Here is a 24,566-nt window from a genome sequence, read left to right on the forward strand (position 1 = left end):
CAGTCACCCACGGCTGGAATTGAACCAAGGTCCCTGGAGCTTTTAGCAGCTGTGCTAACCACTGTGCCACCCCAAGTCCTCCAAGATATGTGCATTCTTTCAATTCTGCCCTCTTAAGCATCCTTAATTTTAATCGCTTCACCATTGGTGGCCATGTCTTCAGTTGCCAATGCCCTAAGTTCTGGAATTCTCTGCCTAAACCTCTCCATCTCACTTTTCTCCTTTAAGACACAATATAAAACCTACCACTTTACCAAGCTTTTGGTCAACTGATCCAATAAGCTGCTTTGTGGCTTGGTGTCAAAGCTACCATCGTGCCTGCACAATCAGGCTGGGGTGGCTGTTGGTGGGCATGCGGGGGAACAGGGACCCTCCCATAATTCGTTCGGGCTGGGGGGGGGAGGTCAGTGATCTCTTCAGGGGCATCGTAGATCAAAAGAAAACAGGGCGGCATAGTGGTTAGCACTGCTGCTTCACAGCTCGAGGGTCCTGGGTTCGATTCCTAGCTTGGGTCACTGTCTGTGCGGAGTCTATACGTTCTCCTCGTGTCTGTGTGGGTTTCCTCCGGGTGCTCCGCTTTCCTCCCGCAGACCAAAGACGTGCAGGTTAGGTGATTTGACCATGATAAATTGCCCTTAGTGTTCAAAAAAACAAATGTTTAATGGGGTTATGAGGATAGGGTGGATGTGAGGGCTTGAGTAGGGTGCTCTTTGCAAGGGCTGGTGCAGACTCGATGGGCCGCATGGCCTCCTTCTGCACTGTAAATTCAATGAATGTCCAATAGTCCTCTGAAACACCTCGGCTGTTTTAGAGTATTTTAGATGCTCTTTAAATACAAATTGTTGCTGTTCTTTAACTTAATGAACAATGGAATCCTTTATTTCTTTCTTTGCACTTTCAAAGAATTAATTAATTACACCTTATCTATATTCTTCAGTATTTCCATTAAGTGTATTCTATCATTTCTTCCTTCCAAACTATGCCACTCCATAATTATCCACATTAAATTGGATCTGCCACCTCTCAGCTCTTGTCTATCACAGCCGGCCCCATTGTTTGACAAACCTTCTACTGTTGGGCAACCAGCTCCTCGCAGCCAAGTCCAAATCAACTATACCTTCCGCAATCTGTATGTACCACAAGGAATAGTGTACAGATACTTGTAATGATGTTATTGTGTTGCATAAGGTTCCTTTGGGTTTGTTGAGTTTGGATGTGGCTGTTTGTTTTAAGCACCTTTCACTTGAATTAGACAGCATGCCACATTGAATTTGTATTCTCCCTCAAAAGGGATAGCAGGGTAGCATGGTGGTTAGCATAAATGCTTCACAGCTCCAGGGTCCAGGTTCGATTCCCGGCTGGGTCACTGTCTGTGTGGAGTCTGCACGTCCTCCCCCTGTGTGCGTGGGTTTCCTCCGGGTGCTCCGGTTTCCTCCCACAGTCCAAAGATGTGCGGGTTAGGTGGATTGGCCATGCTAAATTGCCCGTAGTGTCCTAATAAAAGTAAGGTTAAGGGGGGGTTGTTGGGTTACGGGTATAGGGTGGATACGTGGGTTTGAGTAGGGTGATCATGGCTCGGCACAACATTGAGGGCCGAAGGGCCTGTTCTGTGCTGTACTGTTCTATGTTCTATGTTTACAAGTGGTGCTGATTGAGTCAGATGATGCTGGTCAACCCAGTGGCTCAAACTGGTCAAATTAAAATGGGGGAAATCATGGAAGGCATGTCTGGATTCCAACTTCCCTGTGTCAGTGCTTTCAGGAAAGATTATAGCCCCCAGAAATTATATATATATGTTATGAAATGAAATGGCATATGTGCTCTGCCTGGTTCCTGGCTCATTGCCTGGAAATATGTCATCCTCAGCCATTTCCGAAGCAGTTTCTTTGTCTTTGCTGTTTTGCCAGTCTTCCACTCTCAGGAGCAGGTGGGGTGGGCTGACCAACAGTCTCTATTGTATGGCATTGTCCTGTCTCAGAGTCCATTGTCCCATGTCCTAGGCCGCACGGTGCTGCACAATACCAGCTCTCCTCCTGTTTACATGCTCTAACAACCCTGACAGTCATAATGATAATAATCTTTATTAGTGTCACAAGTAGGGTTACAATAACACTGCAGTGAAGTTACTGTGAAAATCCCCTAGTCGCCACACTCCGGCACCTGTTCATCCCTCCATCCCCCATATGGACCCCCATGGCAGCCTTTCCCTTCATTTTCTGGGACAGATGGTCACTCTGGAGTGGGGAGGCAGTTGAACCTGGGCTGTTGGTGTCATTCTGAACCGCATGGTAGCTATCTGGCCAAATGAGTTAACCGCCCCCCCCCCCCCCCCCCCATCCATCCCATATATATCTATATCAAGGCAGCACGTTAGCACATTGGTTAGCACTGCTTCCTCACGGTGCCGAGGTCCCGGTTCGATCCCGGCTCTGGGTCGCTGTTCGTGTGGAGTTTGCACAGTCTCCCCGTGTTTGCGTGGGTTTCGCCCCCAAAGATGTGCAGGGTAGGTGGATTGGCTATGCTAAATTGTCCCCTAATTGGAAAAAACGAATTGGGTACGCTAAATTTATATTTAAAAAATAATATCTGTATGACATATACAACATATAGAATGTATGCAGCTTTGTTCCAGTTTCCAAGTTGTTCCACGGCACAATGACTGCAGCCAATCAGGCTGGACTTTAGCATTAGGCACTGTTACCTTCCTTGGGATTGGAGGAGCGCCCAGGGGCGGGGCCAGGCCCTGGCGGGAATGTGGAGCTGAGCGGCTATTGGCTGAGGCAACATTAGGGATTCCTTCCTGTGGATGCCCAGGTTCCATTTTCCCGCCAGCGCCAAAGCCGGGCCGGCGGGAGGCAGCATGTCCCGGCAGAGAACCCTCTTCACCAAGTCGCCGCCGCTCAGCGCCTCCAAGGCCAAGGCCGGCACTGAAGCCGATGTGCCGCCTGCTAAAAAGGAGAAAGCTTCCCCCCGGGAGAACGAGAGCGGGGCCCGGCCGCCCAAGAGGCCCCAATCTGCCGCCCGTAGCCCGTTCTCCAGCGCGGGGGAGGGGAAGGTGGGCAAGGCCGGGAGGAGCCCCGCGCTGAGGTGAGGGCCGGGGTTAACCGGCTCAGTGTTAATCCCGGGGAGAGGGAGGGAGGGAGGCAGTGGGTGGTTTACACTCTCACCTGGGTCTGAGCTTCCCCTTCACCCACATTCCCAAAAACTCTCTTGGTGCTAGTCCCAATGCCCGGCAACTGGTGAGGGAAAAATAACTGGGGTCAACTTCCCTCCTTTTGTTGGGAGAGTTTTAGTTCGGCATTTTGGGGGAGGAAGCAAAAAAACCCTTTAAAAAAAGTGGTGTGAGGGCAGCACGGTGGCCTAGTGGTTAGCACAACCGCCTCACGGCACTGAGGTCCCAGGTTCGATCCCGGCTCTGGGTCACTGTCCGTGTGGAGTTTGCACATTCTCCCCGTGTCTGCGTGGGTTTCGCCCCCACAACCCAAAAATGTGCAGAGTAGGTGGATTGGCCACGCTAAATTGCCCCTTAATAGAAAAAATAATTGGGTAATCTAAATTTATTTTTAAAAAAAGTGGCGTGGGGGTGATACCTTGTGGATCTTTCCAGAAAATTTTGCACAGCTTAACTGAGCAGTTTGAAATATTGTCTACTTTGGGAGTGTTCAGACTGTTTCCCTCCCCCCCCCCCCTCCCCCCCCCCCTCCCCCCCCCAAACCTGTCTGGTGTGTGAAATTATATTTGGAGATCATTGCAGATGCTGTAGCTTCAGGCAATCATGAGTTTGTTCAAAAGAGCCTTGTGAAAGCCTGCAGGGTGAAAGCATTGGTAACAGCAAACCCTCTGCTAAAGAGTTTGAAATGCTGAGGTAATTGTCTCCTGTTCCGCCATTCTGTTTCCCTACAGTCCGACTTGCGACTTTACTCCGGGAGATGTAGTGTGGGCCAAACTGGAAGGATATCCGTGGTGGCCCAGCCTGGTTTATAATCACCCCACTGCTGATGAGTACCTCCGGGGGAAAGGGAAGTCACTTCGCATGCATGTCCAGTTCTTTGATGATCCTCCGACAAGAGGCTGGGTAAATGTGAAGTACATCAAGATGTACAATGGTAAGGGGTCAGAATATTAAATTCAAATTCCTGTACTAGCTTTAACTTGTACCTAAATGTGATTGACCAGGTCACTGCATAGAGAAAATAACTAGTAACTCACCTGGCTCAGTATAGCACCAACGACAGCAAGAGATGGTCCGTGGAAATTAGTAGCTCAGCCTTTTGTGTATTTGCTATCTCCTCCCTTAGCCACCCCAGATTTTTATTGAATTTTAAGTCTGTGGTACTTGGACTGGCTACAAACTTATGTCAAAACTCTGAAATCATTTCCAAGTTCACATTTCCACTACTGATCTTTGAGTAGCTTCAGCTATCAGGTTTTGACTAGTTCTGAAGTTCATGCCCAGAATAATTTGAAGTTTTTTTACTTGTACAAGCCTATCTCCAAGGGAATTTGCTGCCTGCATCCTACAAACGGGTTGAGTCAGGCTCTTTATTTGAAGGTCAGCAATGCCTTTCTGCAGTTCACATCCTGTAGAACTTTCCCAATATTGGGGAAATCTCTGGCCTGAAAGATGAGTGACTGGTAACTGTACAGATTTGCTTGCAAACTTGGTCCTTTTACCGGCCCCCAGTATTCACCTTCTATCTGGCCCCTCCCACTGGCCTCTTACATGCTCCTGATGTATTCATTAAGATTTGTCAGCATTGGCTGTCTTAATTTCTCTGCTCCTGTCATCCACTCCAACTTGTCTCCTGAACTTGCTGCACTCCGATGGAACCCTGACTTTGTTATCAAACCTGCTGACAAGGATGGGGTTGCTGTTGTGCAGCGTAGTGACCCCTATACTTTGCAGAGGCTGAACACCAACCATCAGTCACTTCTACCTCCCCCGGACCACGAGCAAGCCATTGTTTCCATGACTGTCACTAATCTTGTCTCTTCTGCAGCTTCCAACCTCAGACTCCCTCCATGATACCCTGGTCCGCTCTTCCATCAACCCCAATTCCATGAAATCACAGAAGGTGCAACACCTGTCCCTTTACCTCGCTGTCCAAGGCTCCAAACATTAGGGTGAAGCGGCGTTTCACTTACACCTCCTTCAACTCAATCAACTGTATTCGCTGCTCTCAGTGTGATCTCTACACTGGGGAGACCAAACACAGCCTGGTAACCGCTTTTTGGAATGACATTGCTCGGTGTGGAAGCAATCTTCCTGTCACTTAAAATTTCAATTCACCATCTTGCTCTCGTGCCTACATTCTGTCCTTGGCCTGCTGCAAAGTTCCATTCAAACCCAATGCAAACTGGAGGAACAGTAGCTCATCTCCCAATTAGGCACTTTACAGCCTTCTGGACTTAACCTTGAGTGCAACAACTACAGCATGAACTCTTCCCCATTTCGATCTTTTATCAGGGCCATCTGTAACTTATTTTATGCTTTGCTTTCAGAAGGCTGCCCCTTGTTCTGTTATTCATTCTGCTATCTTACCATCCCGCCATGTCATTAATCTAGGTCTCCACACTCGGAGGTCTCGCATCTTTCCACTGCAGCAAGATCCTCCGCTGAGCTACTAGGGACGCAAAGGCCAAGACATCGGCCTCTTTCGCCTCCTGCACTCCCGGCTCCACCCCAACCCCAAATATCGCAAGTCCCCAACCTGGCTTGACCCTGGATCCCACCACCCTCGACACCGTCCCCGCCACCCCCTTCCACTTCTTTAATCTTTAACACGACCATTAACACACCCGTTGTCCGTGTCACCTTTGGCCAAACCTCTCCTGAGCTCCCACCTATCCCTGACCCAGTTTTGCTCCACCCTGTCCAACGTTACAAAATCCATCACATCTCTAACACTCTTTAGCTCATGATTGTTTCCCACTGTTTGCATTCTCCGTGTGTCTGGGTGGGTTTCACCCCCACAACCCAAAGATGTGCAGGTTAGGTGGATTGGCCACGCTAAATTAGGTGGATTGGCCACGCTAAATTGCCCCTTAATTGGAAAAAAATAAATAATTGGGTACACTCAATTTATCCAAAATACCCACTTGTTTCCACTGCTCCCATTTCCACAGTATTGATGGGTGTTTGTACTTGAACACAGGAATCTGGCTCTTCGTGATACTCGTAAAACATAGTTTATTATGTCTGTTCTCGTTCTGTTTCCTACGGTGTGAAGTTGATGGTATTTAAGGTGACCCCCATGTGTGCTGAAAAGACCACGTGTTCTTGTCCTGCACCGTCCCTTTACAGTCAGTCTCGGGGTGTGGCTAGGTTGCTTTTATTATCTGAGCCTAATTGCCCTGAGATGGTGGTGGGCAATTAGGGACAGATAACCGATAGTAACCAATTGGGTTACTAGATACTTCAACCTCAAGTGAGATTCTACAACTGTTCTCTTTCTCCCTGCCTATATGATCAGGTCATACGGGCGGCATGATAACACAGTGGTTAAGTTTGATTCCCGGCTTGTGTCACCGTCTGTGCAGAGTCTGCACGTTCTCCCCGTGTCTGCGTGGGCTTCCTCCGGGTGCTCCGGTTTCCTCCCACAAGTCCTGAAAGACGTGCTTGTTAGGTGAATTGGACATTCTGAATTCTCCCTCAGTAAACCCGAACAGGTTACTAGGGGCTTTTCACAGTAACTTCATTGCAGTGTTAATGTAAGCCTACTTGTGACTATAATAAAGATTATTATTAAATGAGCCGGAACTGCTTATAGCTCAGCGCTCACAAAGACCAGAAGCCAAAGAAAGCATGCTGTTTGATTTAGTCGCTGATCCTATTCCCACCAAACATAATTTCTGCTGGTGCTGCAAATTCCCCACCCAATCTACTTTCACATCTGGCATTACCACCTCTGCCCTTTGCTGCATACTTTTAAAAAAAAAAAAACTTTTTTATTCTAGTTTTTCACATTTTCTCCCAAATTTGCACCCAACAATAATCAGTAACGAAAGTAATGTCAATCCCCATATCAATAACACGATCCCATCCTCCCTCCCACCAAACCCCAAACATTGGCCCGCATGTTAGCATAAACAAATGACAAAAAGGAATCATCCATAGTCACCATTAACACACACCGTCCCCCAACCACCCCTAATGTTCGATGTGATCCAGTTCTCGAAAGTGCATAATGAATAACGCCCATGAATTGTAGAACCCCTCCATCCTTCCCCTCAGTTCAAATTTGACCTTTTCAAGTGTCAAGAATTCCAGCAGGTCCCCCCGCCAGGGCACAGGGTGGAGAGGTTGATCTCCACCCTAACGGGATCCGCCTTCGGGCGGCCAATAAGGCGAAGGCTACAATATCTCCCTCCACGACCGTTTCCAACCCCGGCTGAACGACACCCCGAAGGCCTGGGTCCAGTTTCACGTGCACCACTTTAGAGGTTACCCTAAAAACCTCCTTCTAGTAATCCTCCAGCTTGGACAGGACCAAAACATACGAACATGGTTCTCCCCCCCCCCCCCCCCCCCCCACACACACACACACACACACACACAACGTTCATACACATCTTTTGCCCCCTCAAAGAGCCGGCTCATCCTCGCCCTTGTAAGGTGCGCTCTATACACCACCTTCAGCTGTATCAGCCCCAACCTCGCACGTGAGGTGGAGGCGTTCACCCTCCGGAGCCCCTCACACCAGAACCCCTCCTCCATACCCTCTCCCTACTCTTCCACTTTGCCTTGATCCCTTCTAGCAGCGCCTTCTCCTCCTCCAAAATAGCCCCGTAAACCGCCAATACTACCCCCTTCTCCAGTGCCCCTGTCATCAGCACCTCCTCCAGCAATGTGGTAGCCGGCTCGACTGGGAAGCTCTGTATCTCCTTTCAGGCAAAGTCTCGAAATATTTCCCCCTGCTCCAGCCCATACTTTGCTCCCAGCTCCTTCAATCCCGTAAAACGGCCCCCAAGAAATAAATATTTTACTGTCCTAATTCCTTTCTCTTCCCCCCCCCCCCCCCATCTGAAAATTTCCATCCCACTTCCCTGGCTCAAATCTATGGTTTCCCCCGAATCGGCATTTCCTTTGCTGCATACTCTGACTCGGGTCCACTCCTCATACCTCATCCCGTTCACCTACCTCTCCAAATTTGCGTTCCTCTGATTACTCCCCAACCTTTTGTACATTGAGTTTCAAATGTTTATCTTCGGATTAGAGATATAATCTCAGTAGAGACCAGTTTCATGTTTATTTTTTAAAATTTGAAAACCCAGCTATTAACCTGGCTTTACCTGAAGCCACAAGGTTCATGGCTTAAAACAAAATAATTTTACTGCACCAATATCAAAGTACATGAATGCTAATAGCTACGTTCTATCTTTAATAGTCAGTTTTGTTAAACCCATTAGCAGTGCAATGAAAAGTAATATACTTGCATCAAATATCTTAACTCAAATTGTTTGTACTCCCATTGACATACCACATCTCTTTTCTCTTCCCCCCCCCCCCCCCCCCCCCCCAAAAAAAAACCAACCCAGATACCTCAAAGGTTGAAAGATTACCACTTGAACGGAGTTACGGTATCCAGGTTGAGATTTACCTGTGTACTTATAAGGTTGTCCCATTAAATGTACAGCCACCCCACGATTGTAGACTCCCCATTATTGGGCATAGCCATGTCGACTCAGATCTCTCCTCGTTTTTGTATTCTTCCGGAGTCTTGCACCTAAAACTGCCTCTGTCCCTCGGCTATCCTTGAAGTTCAATTCATTGTTGGGAGCCCTTCAGTTAATGAGTTTTTAGACTTTCACAGCACATGCTCAATTTCAGCTGAAGTCTAACCAGCTTGTGCTGAGCTTAACCCAAACTGCTTGTGCACAGAACTGCTCCCAGGGACCAGCAATTAACTTTTGGTTGATCCTTTTTCCTGCTGTTTATCTCCCAGGCAGCTTGGTCACATGATCATTAGTGCGAGCAAGGTGTTTTTTTCCAAGATTTCCTTCGGAGAAACTCTGCTCCTAAAGGAACCATCACCCAAACATAAAATACATCACTTTTCCCTCCCAAAAGCAGATGTCATCACATCATTCATGACTTGCTGCTGCTACCTGCCCCCCCACCCCCCCACTGTATACCAGCCTGAACACTCTGCTTTTCCAACTGATTTACTGTGCGTTGCCTCTCTTCTCACATTTATCATACCGAAGTTTCTCTTATTGCTACATCTCTTCCTACTTTTCAAAACCTCCTTAACGCTTGGCTCCTTGACATTCTTCACTCTTCCTTCTTAAACAGCTGTGACTCTGGCAGATGTTACTCCTTTAAAAGCTTGGGGATAAATGCACGTTGTAAGCAGGTGACCATTTAATTTTGTAGGTTCGGAGTGCAAAGAAGCCCAGCGAGGTGGTGTGTACTTCAGTGGGAAGCCTGAAATCCGTAGGGCAATGGAGCTGGCAGATAATGCCATCCCGAAATCAAGAGAAAGGCGTTTGGAATTGGCAGTGTGCTGCGAACCTTCAGAGCCGGAGGAGGAGGAAGAAATGGAGGTAATAGTTTTGATCAAAGTATTTATCAGAATTAAAGTTCCCCAGTCATACAAATGAGGGACAGTCCCAGATTTGATCTCTTTTTCTCTTCTCTCCCCCCCCCCCCCCCCCCCCCCCCCCCCCCCCCCAAAAAATCTACTGCAATAAGTTGATCTGAGCTAGATGTCAGGACCTCAGAACTATAGGTCAGGAGTCCTGTGTCTGCTTGTTAATGTCCTTTGAGATGGACCCCTCCCCAATGTATTTCTCCCCATCTCCAGTAACATGAGTCAGTCACAGATCCTGAAGTTAATGGACCTGTTTAATTGTAGTCCTCTTTGGGGGCTACTTGGGAATATGTAATGTGACTTTAACCCCCTCCATTCCCATGGAACTGTCCTTTTCATCCCTCTGCCTTTGGGGCTGCCAGGTTGTGGAGAATTCTGGCCTGCTTGGGTAACTAAGGATACAGACCCGTTGCTGTCCAGACTCCCTTCATTTTGAGACCCATCCTCCCAGCTGACAGCTTCTATCCCATCAGTCAGGGTTGGTTTTGGGTGTCGGTTTCGGCTACCTCGTTGCAGCGACCTGTTGGGTTGCTGTGAAGGGGAAATGTGAGAATTGAGTGAACTAAAGGTTTTGCTTTGCAGGTGGGTGACCAATCGACAGTGAGCGAGGAAGATAAAGAAAACAACAGCGAGGATGAGAAAGTGAAGAAGGGAGCGTCGAGGGCAACGCGTTCAGCCAGTACCAAGGCCAAAAGGAGGCGGATTGTGGTGGAGTCTGACAGTGACATTGAAAGCTCGGAGGATGAGTTTAAACCTGACCAGGAGGGGAGCAGTGACGAATGCAGCAGTGGCATTGACGAGCAAGATCTCAGCGAGCCCGATACGGAGACTGACCCTGACAGTCCAGTGAAGACACCATTCAAGCGCAAGCGTGGGGTGACTGTTGGCCCAGCTAAAGCAAAGAGTGCTTCCTCTTCCCCTTCGGAAACCCCAAAGAGACCCACAGCGGCAATGTCATCGAGCACAAAGTCCCGACTGTCTGCCTTTTCTGCACCAGAGACCTTTGAGAGCCAGTCTAACGGAGGTGCCTCGGGCAGTGCTTCACCCGTGGCCACGTGGGACCATGAGAAGCTCGAGTGGTTAAAGCCTGGCACGAGGAAGGATGCAAAGAGACGGAAGGAAGGCGACCCTGACTACGACTGTGCCACACTTTATGTGCCCGATGATTTCCTGTACAAGTGTACCCCGGGCATGCGGCGATGGTGGGACCTCAAAACGCAGATGCTTGACACTGTGATTTTCTATAAAGTTGGCAAATTTTACGAGCTTTACCACATGGATGCCGTCACCGCTGTCAATGAGCTGGGACTGTCGTTTATGAGAGGCTGCTGGGCTCACTCTGGTTTCCCCGAGATTGCTTTTGGTCGTTTCTCCGACGTCCTGGTTCAAAAGGGATACAAGGTGGCGAGGGTGGAGCAGACAGAGACCCCCGAGATGATGGAAGCGCGCTGCAAGTCCCTCCCGCACCCCACAAAGTATGACCGGGTTGTCCGCCGCGAGGTCTGTCGCATAATTACAAAGGGCACGCAGACATATAGTGTCTTGAACGGCAGTTCTTTGGAAAGCTGCAACAAGTACCTCCTGTGCGTGAAGGAGAAGGCGAGCACTGATTCTTCGGGCCAGGGTCACTCGTACGGAGTCTGCTTCGTCGACACGTCTGTTGGCAAGTTTTACGTGGGCCAGTTTGCGGATGACCGGCACTGCTCTCGTCTCCGAACTCTGGTGGCACATTATCCGCCGGTGCAGGTGCTGTTCGAAAGAGGCAACCCATCCGGCGAGACTCGGAAGCTGCTGAAGGGCTGCCTCGTCTCTGCCATGCAAGAGGGGCTGCAGGCAGCCTCCCAGTTCTGGGATGCATCCAAAACACTAAAGGTTCTCGCCGAGGACGGCTACTTCAACGAAACAAAGGATGAAGATCTGGGCGTTCCCTTGCCTCCTGTTCTCCAACGAATGGTATCTGAGACGGACTCACTGGGGCTCACCCCTGGCGAGGGCCATGAACTCGCCCTGTCAGCACTTGGGGCCTGTGTGTTTTACCTAAAGAGATGCCTTGTCGACCAAGAGCTCTTGTCCATGGCAAACTTTGAAGAGTACGTTCCTGTGGACATTGACGTTGAGCAAACCAAGGAGTCCAGCGGCTGCTTTGCCCGGAGTCGGCAGCGCCTGGTACTGGATGCCATTACCCTGACCAATCTGGAGATCCTGCGAAATAGCACTAACGGCACAGCTGAGGGCACCCTGCTTGAGCAACTGGACAACTGCTGCACCTACTTTGGCAAGCGCTTACTAAAGCAGTGGCTGTGCGCTCCCCTCTGTAACCCCCTGGCCATTGAGGATCGATTAAACAGCATTGAGGACCTGATGGCCGTTCCTGACAAGGTCACCGAGGTGGTTGAACTGTTGAAGAAAGTTCCAGACCTGGAGCGGCTGCTGAGCCGGATCCACAGCATTGGATCCCCCCTGAAGAGTAAAGACCACCCGGATAGCCGGGCTGTGCTGTACGAGGAGAGCACCTACAGCAAAAAGAAAATCGCCGACTTCCTTTCTGCACTGGAAGGTTTCAAAGTCTTCCAGGAGGTTCTCCAGGTTATTGAGCCTTCGGTCGGTGGCTTTAAGTCCAGGTTACTGAGGGAAGTTCTAAGTTTGAAGGGCAGTACCACGGAAGGCCTATTTCCGGATTTGTCTGCAGAGTTGAAGAGATGGGACAAGGCCTTTGACCATCAGAAAGCCAAAAACACTGGAGTCATTACTCCCAAAGCGGGCTTTGACCCAGATTACGACCAGGCGCTGGCTGACATCAAGGACACTGAACGCAGCCTCCAGGAGTACCTGGAAAGCCAACGCAAAAGGCTGGGCTGCAGGAGTGTGGTTTACTGGGGCTCGGCTCGAAACCGCTACCAACTGGAGATTCCAGAAAGTATCGCCGATCGGCATGTGCCGGAGGAATACGATCTGAAATCGACCAAAAAGGGCTTTAAACGTTACTGGACAAAGTCGATTGAAAGGCTCTTGGATACAATGAACAATGCTGAGGAGAGACGGGATGTGGCTCTTCAAGACTGCATGAGGAGGCTTTTCTACAACTTTGACAAGAACTACAAGAACTGGCAGGCAGCAGTGGATTGCATCGCTGTCCTCGGTAAGTGGTGCGTTGTCTCGATCCCCTGTACTGCCTGGTCCAAGCACATTCTTCAGTTGAATATGGGAGGTTATGGTAATTTATTTTGAATGGATGTAGGCGAGTGTACATTGGGTGTGAATGTTCTCCCCCACCTCACTGCTTGAGCAATAAGTGCTGCAGTTTTCAATTCTGGAATGAAGGAGTTATGTTCCCTAATTTGGTGCCTGTCAATGCAGTTGGTCTGATTGTTACCCTTGAACAAAGCTATCATTGCTATTGAAGCAGGGTTGGCTGCTGCCCTGCTCCACAGGCAGGCAGATTGCAATGTATCTGCACGTTCCTGCCAACCCACTCCTCTCTGGACTGTATCTGGTTCTGGGCACAATACCTGAGGCAGGATATGACAGCATTGGAGAGAGAACAGAGACGAGCAATTCCAGCTGTGAGGGTCGGGTCTGTTTCCCTTAAGAAAAGGCTGGGAGGAGACTTGATGAGAATTATTCAAGATGCTGAGGACTATGGACAGGGTAAAGGGTGAGAAACTTCCCACTTGCGGGTGGTGAGTCTGTGCAACTCTTTGCAGCAGAAGGCTGTGGAGGCCAAATCACAGGAGTGACTTTAAGACGGGTGTAGATAGGTTCTTGATTAGTAAGGGGATCGGGTTATGGGGAGAAGGCAGGAGAATGGAAATGAGAAAAATATCAGCCCTGATTGAATGGTGGAGCAGACTCGATGGGCCGAGCGGCCTAATTCTGCTTCTATGCCTTATGGTCTTGAGCATCTGGAACTAGAGGGAACGGATTGAAAATAATTTGCAGAGTGATGTGAGCAGGAAAAACAATTTCAGCCGGAGTCTGGAACAAACTCCCTGAGAGGCTGGTAGATTCCAGTGTGGCCATTTGTGGGTGGCACAGTAGCACAAGTGGATAGCATTGTGGCTTCACAGTGCCAGGGTCCCAGGTTCGATTCCCGGCTTGGGTCACTGTCTGTGCGGAGTCTGCACGTTCTCCCCATGTCTGCGTGGGTTTCCTCCGGGTGCTCCGGTTTCCTCCCACAGTCCAAAGACGTGCAGGTTAGGTGGATTGGCCATGCTAAATTGCCCTTCGTGACAAAAAAGGTTAGGAGTGGTTATTGGGTTCCAGGGATAGGGTGGAGGTGAGGGCTTAAGTGGGTCGGTGCAGACCCAATGGGCCGAATGGCCTTCTGCACTGTACTACACATTCCTGCTATAGCAGGCGCACTATCCCATAAAGAATGTGGAAGAATTGTGGGGATAAGGCAGGCGGGTGGGACTGGGTAGAATCTCAGTGCCAGTGTAGACTGGATGTCCTGCATTGTAAAGATTCTGTGTAGAAGAAGCTACTTTAAGGGTCTTGTGGTTGGTGACTATGATGGCAGTTTGTGTGGCAGCTGCCCCACCAAATGTGATTCCCCACTGGCCGTGTTTAACATTGGAGCAGCTTTTTTTAACGGCACGTTGTGTAAACCTTCATTTTAATAAATAATCCCGTGAGGGGGCAGAACAATAGGAAAGGAGCACGCAGGCCATGGAGCTGAACCTTTTTGAGCAGCTGACCTCTGTGACTGGTAAGTCTGCGATCACTGCAGCAAGGGCTGTTGGAGGGGGGGGGGGTTTAGCACAACAACATCTCCCCGCTGGTGGATACCCGGTGCTTTCCGAAGACTAAAGATAATTCCCTAAACTGACCACACTTGGGCGATGTTGAGATTCTGTCCGAAGTGAATAATACATTTTAATGTTTGAGACCTGTCAAAAATGTCTCTTAACCATTCAATAATCCGTTGCTCACTAAATGATTAATACAATTAAACTAACTGCAAGAGCTCTGAATAACACGTTCTGTAATTCTGACAAGTGGAGTTAAACATTGTGCTGCTTTCTCATTCAATCATCAAATATCCTCATGAACTGCATCAGTGACTCGATTCTTCCTCTGCTCTGTATTGTGCCCACTTCTCTTCTGGCTGCCAGCCTTGCTCTTGCTGGGCATGGGCATCTACGACAGAGCGGCCAATTAACTATCTTTTGTAAACTATTATAAAATTGCAGATTTCAGCACAGGCCATTTGGTCCATCTTTTTCGTGCTGGCCGACCAGTAGCCATCTTGTCTAATCCCACTGTCCAGCTCTTGGGCGTTCCTGGTACTTTTATTTATTTATTTTTTAATTTTGTGGGTTTCTGCCTCACCACATTCTCAGGCAGGATGTTCCAGATCTCCATTGCCCCTCTGGGTGAAGAAGATTCCGCTTTGATCCCCTCTAACTCCCCCACCCAAAATCTATACTGCCTCCTCCCTGGTTATAGACCCCCTCGACCAGTGGAACCTATCCAGGTTCCTCAACTCTGGAACACTTGCAATAGAGAATTCAAAGAAAACAATCCTAGCCCATCTTCCCAATTAAAATTCTCTCGTCCAGGCAACATCCTTGTAAATCCTTTTCCCCTTTTCAGTACAGTCGCATCTTTCCTAAAGAGTAGTTATAGGCGGCACGGTTACGGGTGCCGGAGTGTGGCAATTAGGGGATTTTCACAATAACTTCCTGGCCGTGTTAATGTAAGCCTACTTGTGACACTAATGAAGATTATTATTAGTTACCAGACCCACATTCAATATGCCAATTGTGGCTTAATTTGTGTGATGTACAGTTTTAGCATACCTCTCTGCGCTTGTAACCTTTGCCTCGGCTAATAAAAGCAAGTTTCCCCTGCCCGTCTTTAACTATCTGTCCGGCTACCTTCAGCAATCAGTGGACATGCACTCCAAGGTCCCTCTCAGTAATTTTCCATTTATTGTTATTCCCTTGGCCATGTTCGCTTCCCCAAATGCCTTCGCTCACTTTCTCCAGGTCCAACTCCATTAACCATTGTCTGCCCTCCCGACTAGTCCATTGATATCTTCCTGCAGTGTGTACAGATTTCTTCATTATCAATGACACAGACAATGTTTCCATCGTCGGCAAGCCCCTTACGCTCACGATCAAAGAAGGCACCTAGCACTGAGTCGCTGGGAACTGCCTTCCAGCTACAAGCCCCCATTGAATGTTATTCCTGCCTCTTGAGCCTCAGTCACATCCAGTTGCCCCCGAGTTTCCTACCTCCGCATGGGTCACGAGTTAAAAGCAGGAAGTGCTGGAAAAACCCAGCTCTGGCTGCATCTGCAGAGAGAGAAACTGAGTTAATGTTTCAAGTCTGTGACTCTTCTGAGTTGAAGAGCGGCAGGAATGTGATGGATTACAGACTGTGAGAGGCGGAGCAAAAGAGAAATTCAGGGATAGGTGGGGACTCAGGAGAGATTTGACAAATGTGTCATGGACACAAGTTAGAGGGAGTGTTAATGGCAGTGGTGAAGACTAAAGAAGGTACTAATAGTGGCATAAAGGTAACATACCAGAACACGTTAATAGCAGAATGAGGGTCAGCGTTCTGTGAAAGCAAAACCGAAGTTACAGGTGGCCCTGTGGGGTTTAAAGGAACACAATGGAGGATAGAGTTCATCGTTGTTGAACTCTACATTCAGCCCAGAAAACTGGAACGCCTCATCGGGAGGTGAGGTGCTGCTCTTCCACGTTTACGTTGGGCTTCACTGGAACGCTGCAGCGGGCCGGAAATGTGGGCCTGAGCAAGATGATGAGTTGAAACGGTGAAAGGCAAGTACGGGATAAGGAGGGCAATACGGTCATAGACCCAGAGGGGGTGAACAAAGTTTTCAGGGCGTTCTACGGTAAGTTGTATAAGTCAGAGCCCCCGTTTTGGGGGGGGGGGGGGGGGGGGGGGGGGGGGGGTGGATGAAGCAATTCGTGGACCAACTGAGGTTTCCAAAGGTGGAAGAGGATCCGATGGAGGGACTGGGGGCCCCGATGGAGGGACTGGGGGCCCCGATAGAGCTGGAGGAGATGTTAAAGAGGCTGGGGAACATGCAGTCGGGCAAGACTCTGGGGCCGGATGGCTACCCTGTAGAATTCTGCAAGAAATTTTCGGAACTACTGTGCCCACTCCCGCTAAGGACCTTTAATGAGGCCAAAGTGAGAGGAACCTTCCTCCCAACAATGTCACAGGTTTCAATTTCACTCCCTCAAACGAGAGAAAGACCCGCTACAAATCCTACAAACTGATATCGCTCCTGAACGTAGACGCCAAATTACTGGCCAAGATCTTGGCTGCTAGAATTGAGGACTGCGTCCCTGGGATGATAGGGGAGGATCAGACAGGCTTTGTCAAGGGCAGGCAATTGAACTCTAATGTAGGGAGGCTCCTAAACATCATCATGATGCCCTCAGAGGGAAGGGAGGCAGAAGTAGTGACGGCGATGGACGCAGAGAAAGCCTTTGACCGGGTGGAATGGGGGTACCTGTGGGAAGCGCTAAGAAGGTTCGGATTCGGTGAGGGGTTCATAGGTTGGGTCCAGCTACTCTACCAGGCCCCCGTGGCAAGTGTGTGCACGAGCTGGTTAAGGTCGGAATACTTTAGGCTCCACCGGGGGACAAGGCAGGGGTGCCCCATCTCCCCGTTATTATTTGCCCTTGCGATAGAGCCGATGGCTATAGCGCTGCAGACTTCAAAGAACTGGCGGGGGCTGGTGCGGGGGGGGGGGGAGAGAGAGAGGAGGAGCACTGGGTCTCGCTCTACGCTGATGATCTGCCCCTGTACATCTCGGACCCTTTTAAAGGGGTGGGGGGGTCTTGCAGATTCTGAGGGACTTTGGCAATTTCTCGGCATACAAACTGAACGAGAAGAAAAGTGAGATGTTTGTGATCCAAGCAAAGGGGCAGGAGAAGGGACTGGGAGAGTTTCCGCTGAAACTGGTCGAGAAGAGCTTTCGGTACCTAGGGATACAGGTGGCTCGAAAGTGGGATGCCCTCCACAAGCTTAATCTATCTGGGCTGGTAGAGCAGATGGAGGGGGACTTCAGAAGGTGGGACATGCTCCCGCTATCTCTGGCGGAGAGAGTGCTGACCCAGATTTCTGTTCGTCTCCCAGTGCCTTCCCATCTTCATCCCCGTCCTTCTTTAAGCGGGTGAACAAGATCATCTCAGGATTCGTATGGGCAAATAAGACCCCGCGAGTAAAGAGACTGTACCTGGAGCGCAGTCCGGGGGGGGGGGGTGCAGGCACTGCCGAACCTTTGCAGCTACTATTGGGCGGCTAACAGCCATGATTAGGAAATGGGTATTGTGGGAGCGGTTAGAGGCGGCCTCATGTAAAGGTACCAGCCCAGGGGCACTTGCAAGGGCACCTCTGCCGTTCTTGCCGGCCCGCTACTCCTCCAGTCCGGTGGTGGCGGCGGCATTAAAGATCGGGGGTCAGTGGAGAAGGCACAGGGGGGGTGGAGGAAGCCTCAGTCGGGACCCCAATACGCAACAATCACAGATTTGTCACGGGCAGGATAGACGGAGGGTTTCAAAGCTGGCATAGGGCAGGCATCAAAAGGATGGGGAACCTGTTTATAGACGGGACCGTTCCCAGCCTGAAAGCGCTGGAGGAGAAATTCAGTTTGCCCCCTGGAAATGCTTTCAGATACCTTCAGGTACGCGCCTTTCTGAAAAAGCAGATGGTATCATTTCTGCTGCTACCCCCACGCAGGATACAGGATAGGATGGTCTCCTCTGGCACCTGGGTAGGGGAGGGGAAGGTGTCGGACATTTACCGGGAACTTCAGGAGGCGGAGGAAACCCCAGTGGAGGAACTTGAGGGCAAATGGGTGGAGGAGCTAGGTGGGGAGCTGGATGCGGGCCTGTGGGCGGACGCCCTAAACAGGGTCAATTCCTCATCGTCATGTGCCAGGCTTAGCTTAATCCAGTTTATGGCGGTCCACCGGGTGCACAGTACGGCAACCATGATGAGCAAGCTCATGTGTTCAGGGCATGCCCGGTTCTTAAGCGATTCTGGAAGGGTTTTGCTGAGGCAATGTCCAAGATCATGGACATGGATGGCGCCAGGTCCAGAGATAGCGATCTTCGGTGTGTCAGACGATCCAGGAGTTCAGGAAGCTAAAGATTCCGACGTATTGGCCTTTGCCTCCCTGGGAGCCCAGAGATGGATCCTTTTAATGTGGAGGGACTTGAAGCCCCCAGAGTGTAGAGACCTGGGTTAGTGACATGGCTGGGTTTCTCAGCCTCGAAAATAAAGTTTGCCTTGAGAGGGTCCATGGCCTTGAGAGGGTCCATGGCGGGGTTCTCTCGGAGGTGGCAGCCGTCCCTCGACTTTCTAGGAGAGCAGTGAAGGTCAGCAGGAGCAGCGTCCTGGGGTGGGAGAGAATCTTTGCGTTGTAGGGGGTGGGGGAATCGTTACGTTGAAGTGTTCCTTTCTTTGTATATATGGTTAACATTTATATTATGTTAATGCTGGCGCACGGTTATGCAAAAGTTGTTTTTGACAAAAATTTTGAATAAAAATAATTTATAAAAAAAAAGAAACTCTGAAAGGCAGCAAGATTTGTGTACTGAGTGAAGGTGTTTCCCAAAGCGGTCGCCCAGTCTGGAGTTAGTCTGTCCAATGTACAGGAGAGCGCACTGTGAGCAGCGAAAACAGTAGATTCAATCGAAGGAGGTTCAAGTGAATTGCTGTTTTGTGAGAGGGACCTTGGACAGGGAGGAAATAAAGGAGCAGGTGTTCTACCTCCTGTGAATACATGGGGAGGTGGCATGGGAAGAAGATGTGGTATTGTGGGTGATGGAGGAGTGCACCAGGGCATCAATGAGGGAACAATCCCTGTGGAAGGCTGACGGGGAGGTGAGGGGAAGATGTGTTTGGTGGTGGTGGTGTTGTGCTGGAGTTGGCAGAAATGGTGGAGGATGATGCTTTGAATGTGGCATCTGGTGGGGTGAAAAGTAAAGACAAGGGGGACCCTATCATGGCTCTGGGAAGGAGGGGAAGAACTGAAGTGTGGGAGAAAGGTGGAACACAGTTGACGGCCCTGTCAACGATATTTGGGGGGGGGGGGGGATTGATATTGGCTCAGGGGAAAAAAAGGAAGACCTGTCACAAGCAAGATACAGGAGTCACTCCTCTTTTGTGTAGCATTCACTGCTTGCAAATGTTAGGATCAAGTGAGGCAGAGAGATTTGATCTCAGGCACTGGCTACACGGTGCTGTGCTTATTGCTCCTTAAGTTGATTCTCCATGTGTTCTTCAAATCATTAGTTCAAACGTCTTCCACCAGCAGCACTTGGGAGGTCAAATAGTCTCTGGAATAATTTAAAGTTTGGGCTCCTCCAAATTTCATTGGACTGACAGGTGCTTATATACAGTTCTTCAAACAATGTGCCCATTAAAAAGTTTTGATCTTAATGGTTTTCCTCTTGCAGATGTTTTGGTGAGTCTAACACACTACAGTCAGAGTGGAGAGGGAGCAATGTGCAGACCTGTTGTCATGCTTGATGAGGGCACCCAGCCCTTCCTGGAGCTACGAAGCTCACGCCACCCGTGTGTTTTGAAGACTTTCTTTGGGGATTTCATCCCTAATGATGTGTTCATTGGCTGCCAGGATGTTGAAGATTTGGAAGATGGTGAGAGGAGTAACCAGGCTTCCTGCCTGCTTGTGACGGGCCCAAATATGGGTGGCAAATCGACACTCATGAGACAGGTGGGAGTGGCACTGTTATCTACCGTGGTTCTGTATATGTTTGATGCAAAGTACTTCTGTTTATGTAGGGGATTAGTGAGCCAATTTGCACAGCAAGCTTCCACGAATAACAACGTGACAAGATCATTGTTCTAGTGTTAGTTGAGGGACAAATATTGGCCACACGAGGGAAAATTCCCCTGCTGTTCTTCAAAAATTGTATTGGATGATAATTGATCACAGATCTAGCTCAATTCATCAGGATAAGTTTTTTGAGTTGATGTTCTGTAGTAGATGTGCGTGAAGTAGTGTTTTCTAGTCTGTACAACAGGAACCTGAATTCTTCTTTCTCTTATACACCCTCCCCCCGGACTAGGTTGGCCTACTAGTCATCCTGGCGCAACTGGGATGCTACGTGCCTGCGGAGAGCTGCAAATTTAACCCAGTGGACAGAGTTTTCACACGTCTAGGAGCATCTGATAGAATCATGTCAGGTATGAAGAGATTTTGAGATCAACTTTGTTCCCTTTAAAAAGGTTTTTTTTTAATGTTCTCCCAAATTGCCACCAAACGCTTGCTGTTCTTCCCGAACTTGTTAAAATGCACAGAAGGTGGTTGTAGCCTGAATTTTAACATGCGTTTACCTTGGCAGAAGCCAAGGACTGGAAAAGATTTTTGCACTTCAATGTATTGGTGACATTAAGGAATAGAAAGTAGAGTTAAAAACTACTTTCAGCAACCTAGACACATCTGCGCTTGGCTACCTAGAGGACATAAATGGACAACATAATAAAAACTCTGTATTCCAATTGTAGGTGTAACCGGGTTATTTCTATGAATTTTCAGCTGCTTGGTAAACTTGTCAATTTACAAGCCGTCAGTGGGGCCAAATGGAATGATGGTGTCCATACAGATCCTAAGCAGGTTACTTGTGCTCAATAACATGAGTAAAAACGACTGCATTTGCATCTGTTAGCTTATTGGTGCAAATAGCTGCTGAGAGGAAGCTGATGAACCAACTTCAGTCCCAAATACATAAGCTGCTGACAAAACTCGTAATTTATTCCTTCCACACCAAGTGAAGTGGCAGCAATCCTATCGGCTGGAATGTGGGTGGTTTGCAATAATGTTTAAAATACTATAACATGTCATTCTTGTAGGTGAAAGCACTTTCTTTGTGGAACTCAGCGAGACGTCCAGTATCTTGCAACATGCAACGCCACATTCCCTGGTGCTTTTGGATGAATTAGGTAATGTTTGAATCCACTTGAAGTACCACACTAGGTTTAAATAGTGTTCTAGCATACTCGAGGTGCACTTTTTGTAGCTGTTTACATGGCATTTCAAACGTTGATTTCCCATTTGCCTCTTGGGGCTGCATGTTACTCAGCAGAGAAATTAAGCAGGTAACCTCAAAAGTGTCACTAGGCATCGTGAAGTTTGTTGAAGGGCATTTGGGGTGGCTGAAATTGGGGAAATGGCTGAGAAACAAACAAAAATGCGTTGAACATCAAGGTTTTCATTTTGTGGTCACTTGTACACATTGATCACCATTCAAACCAAGCTGTCTATGGAAGTTGTTTGGTCATTGAGACTTGTTGCATGAAATCTTGTTTGCTATTATACTGTCCTGAGAGGAAAACACTTCTGATCCACATTTTCTTGTAATTTTTTGTGGGTGGCATTCCTATTGGAATGAGAAAATTATGCTCTTGCCCTGTGATCTATAATCTGCCATTTACCCAACCCAATATTGAAACTCTTTAATCGGTAACTAGCACTGGAACAAAAAATTTGCCCAGCTATTGGGGAGTCGAGCAAATGGATACGTGTTCAGAGAAATCTAGATGCTGGTTGCAAACTTGTCCAAGCTGAAGACTGGCACACGTAACCTGGTGTGTACAAATTGGCTGAGCTGTGTTTTGAGGTGTACTGTCATTATCAAAGGCCATGTTCTTTCCATTGTGTTTTCGATGGTAGTTACGCTAAGATTTGCATTGACTAGTATTGATGGCCATAGGAAATTGTTGTCCATTATTCACTTGCCAGTCTAGACCAGGTTGCAGCTCCTTAAACCATCAGTCAGTGCACGCTACAAAATATCAGCTGTCCTCAATTACAATAGTAAAACATTTTTTTTTAAGAGACAGTTAACTCAAAGAATAAGGTAACACTATTTTTCTGTGGGAATCCAATTTCATGGTTTCAAATGATTTTAATGAAAAATAGCATCGAGCTTGAAATAAAACTAGTCATACTCTTGTACAGTTTGTACTTTAGACAGAATTCTTAAGGCCTCTTCAGTCTGATCCTTGTCTTGGTGGCAGGGGGTGGGGAAGAGAAGGACTGCATACATCCAACTGATCCTCAAGAGGAGATGGGGACCACTGGAAATTGGACCCTTGAACTGCTTCCCCCCCAACCCAAATTTCCATTTGGTAAGAGTAGAAAAACAGCATATTAAATTTGAAAGATTTCAGAATTAGAAGGTCTTGGTACATGAGTTAATGTGCAGATACAGATTTAGAAAAGGAGAATGGAACATGTTTTGCTACAGCTGCACTTTTTGGTTGTCTTATTTAGAAAGGCATTAGAAGCAATGCAGAGAAGGTACACAATAGCTAGGGTGGGGGCATTGTCTGATGAGGAGAGGCTGGACCTGTAACAATTGGAGTTTAGAAAAATGTGGAAGGGACACAATTTTTAAAAAACAGGTTTCCCATTTAAGACCAGAAATTGAGGGTAGTGAGTCGAACTCCAGAGAACAGTGGATGTAGAGTCAACGAATATTTTTAAGGGGGGGTACATTTTTGACCTGTCAATAAGGTTAAATGCTAATTCATTTGGTATCTTACTCCAATTCAATAGGTTGTGGGAAGGTACCATTAGTGTCCTTGTGATCTCCGCTGCTGAGCCTTCTTGCTCTAATGACAACTTCTGATGTTCTAAAATTACCTGAGTGAAATCAAATCACAGTCTTCATCTCATGTATGCACTTCAGGTTGACTTAGTTGAAAGGTAAAGCTGTTTAGTTAAGCAAACCTTTTGCTTTCTGATTTAACTTTCAGTATTGCATTTGAATTATTATTCCAGGCCGTGGTACAGCAACATACGATGGCACAGCAATAGCGAGTGCAGTGGTGAAAGAGCTTGCTGAAAATATCAAATGCCGCACTCTGTTTTCTACACACTACCATTCCCTTGTGGAAGATTTCTCTCACTCCGCTGCAGTCCATTTAGGACATATGGTAAGTGCTTAGCATTCAATAGTTTAAATAACTCCCTTGTAGCAATTTCATACAAGTATGTGCACCTGGTTAGCATCAGTCGATAAGTTTTTTAAAATGCATGCGGAGAAGCGTTCCTGGATGTGGAAGGCACAACAACGTGCTTGCCTAGTACTTTCTCCACGCGTAAGTGATGCTGGGTTAGCAGTTAAGCACATCTTCATAATATCTTCTGTTGTTTTGCAGGCTTGTATGGTTGAGAATGAATGTGAAGATCCAAGCCAGGAAACAATCACATTCCTATATAAATTTATCAAAGGAGCCTGTCCAAAAAGTTATGGATTTAATGCAGCAAGACTTGCAAACATTCCTGAAGAAATTATTCAAAAAGGTCACAAGAAAGCTAAAGAATTTGAGAAGACTACTATTTCCTTTAGACTTTTCAAGTAAGTTGAGAAGACTTATTTGCGAGCCAGGAAAGAAATTGACTTTCAGACTCGATTTATTTTTCCTAATGGTTAATGCAAGCTAGTTATCTCGATCAGTGTTCCAGTTATTTTTCATTGGGGGCAGAAGGTGATGGAATTCAAATTGAGGCAAAATATAGGTTTATTTAAAAGTTAATTGATTCCACACAATCAGCATAACCTGCTAAAGAATAGTTGAAAGGAAGGTAATATTAATAACCTGCAGGGGACATTAGTCCTATCATTTTAAGGAAAGTGGGACATGGTAAGAATCTTTTGAGCAGGGTTATCCCACCAGCTTTGGCACTGAGAAGCAGAAAATTTGCTTGCATGCCATGGGGTGGATAGTAATGTAGGGCATTGGAAATTGTAGTGCGCTATATAGATTACCTTTTTTTTTTGCTTCCGCAGGGAGATGTGCTTTTTGGTTGAAGACCCAAATATTAACTTCCTCAGACTACAGCCAGTACTGCAGAAGATTGCCAAAATCTGAAGAGTATCAAGTGTATGATTTAATTCAGAGACATGATTTTTGAAATTATGTTCTAATAAAGTTTATTTTAAAATGATAAGA

At 47.9% G+C, this 24,566-nt stretch overlaps 1 protein-coding gene across 1 annotated transcript; it reads left to right on the forward strand.

The window, feature by feature from the left end:
* Window positions 1-2,794: 2,794 nt before the first annotated feature.
* msh6 (mutS homolog 6 (E. coli)) lies at window positions 2,795-24,561 on the forward strand. The gene is made up of 10 exons (XM_038813718.1): window positions 2,795-3,087; window positions 3,904-4,106; window positions 9,377-9,546; window positions 10,176-12,732; window positions 20,042-20,319; window positions 20,675-20,792; window positions 21,459-21,548; window positions 23,392-23,546; window positions 23,772-23,971; window positions 24,404-24,561. Exons 1-10 carry the CDS (start codon window positions 2,807-2,809, stop codon window positions 24,483-24,485), a joined length of 4,134 nt encoding a protein of 1,377 aa, XP_038669646.1. The 5' UTR covers window positions 2,795-2,806; the 3' UTR covers window positions 24,486-24,561.
* The last annotated feature ends 5 nt before the right edge of the window (window positions 24,562-24,566 follow it).

The sequence above is a fragment of the Scyliorhinus canicula genome, chromosome 1 (genome assembly GCF_902713615.1).
Source record: "Scyliorhinus canicula chromosome 1, sScyCan1.1, whole genome shotgun sequence".
Taxonomy (NCBI): Eukaryota; Metazoa; Chordata; class Chondrichthyes; order Carcharhiniformes; family Scyliorhinidae; genus Scyliorhinus; species Scyliorhinus canicula.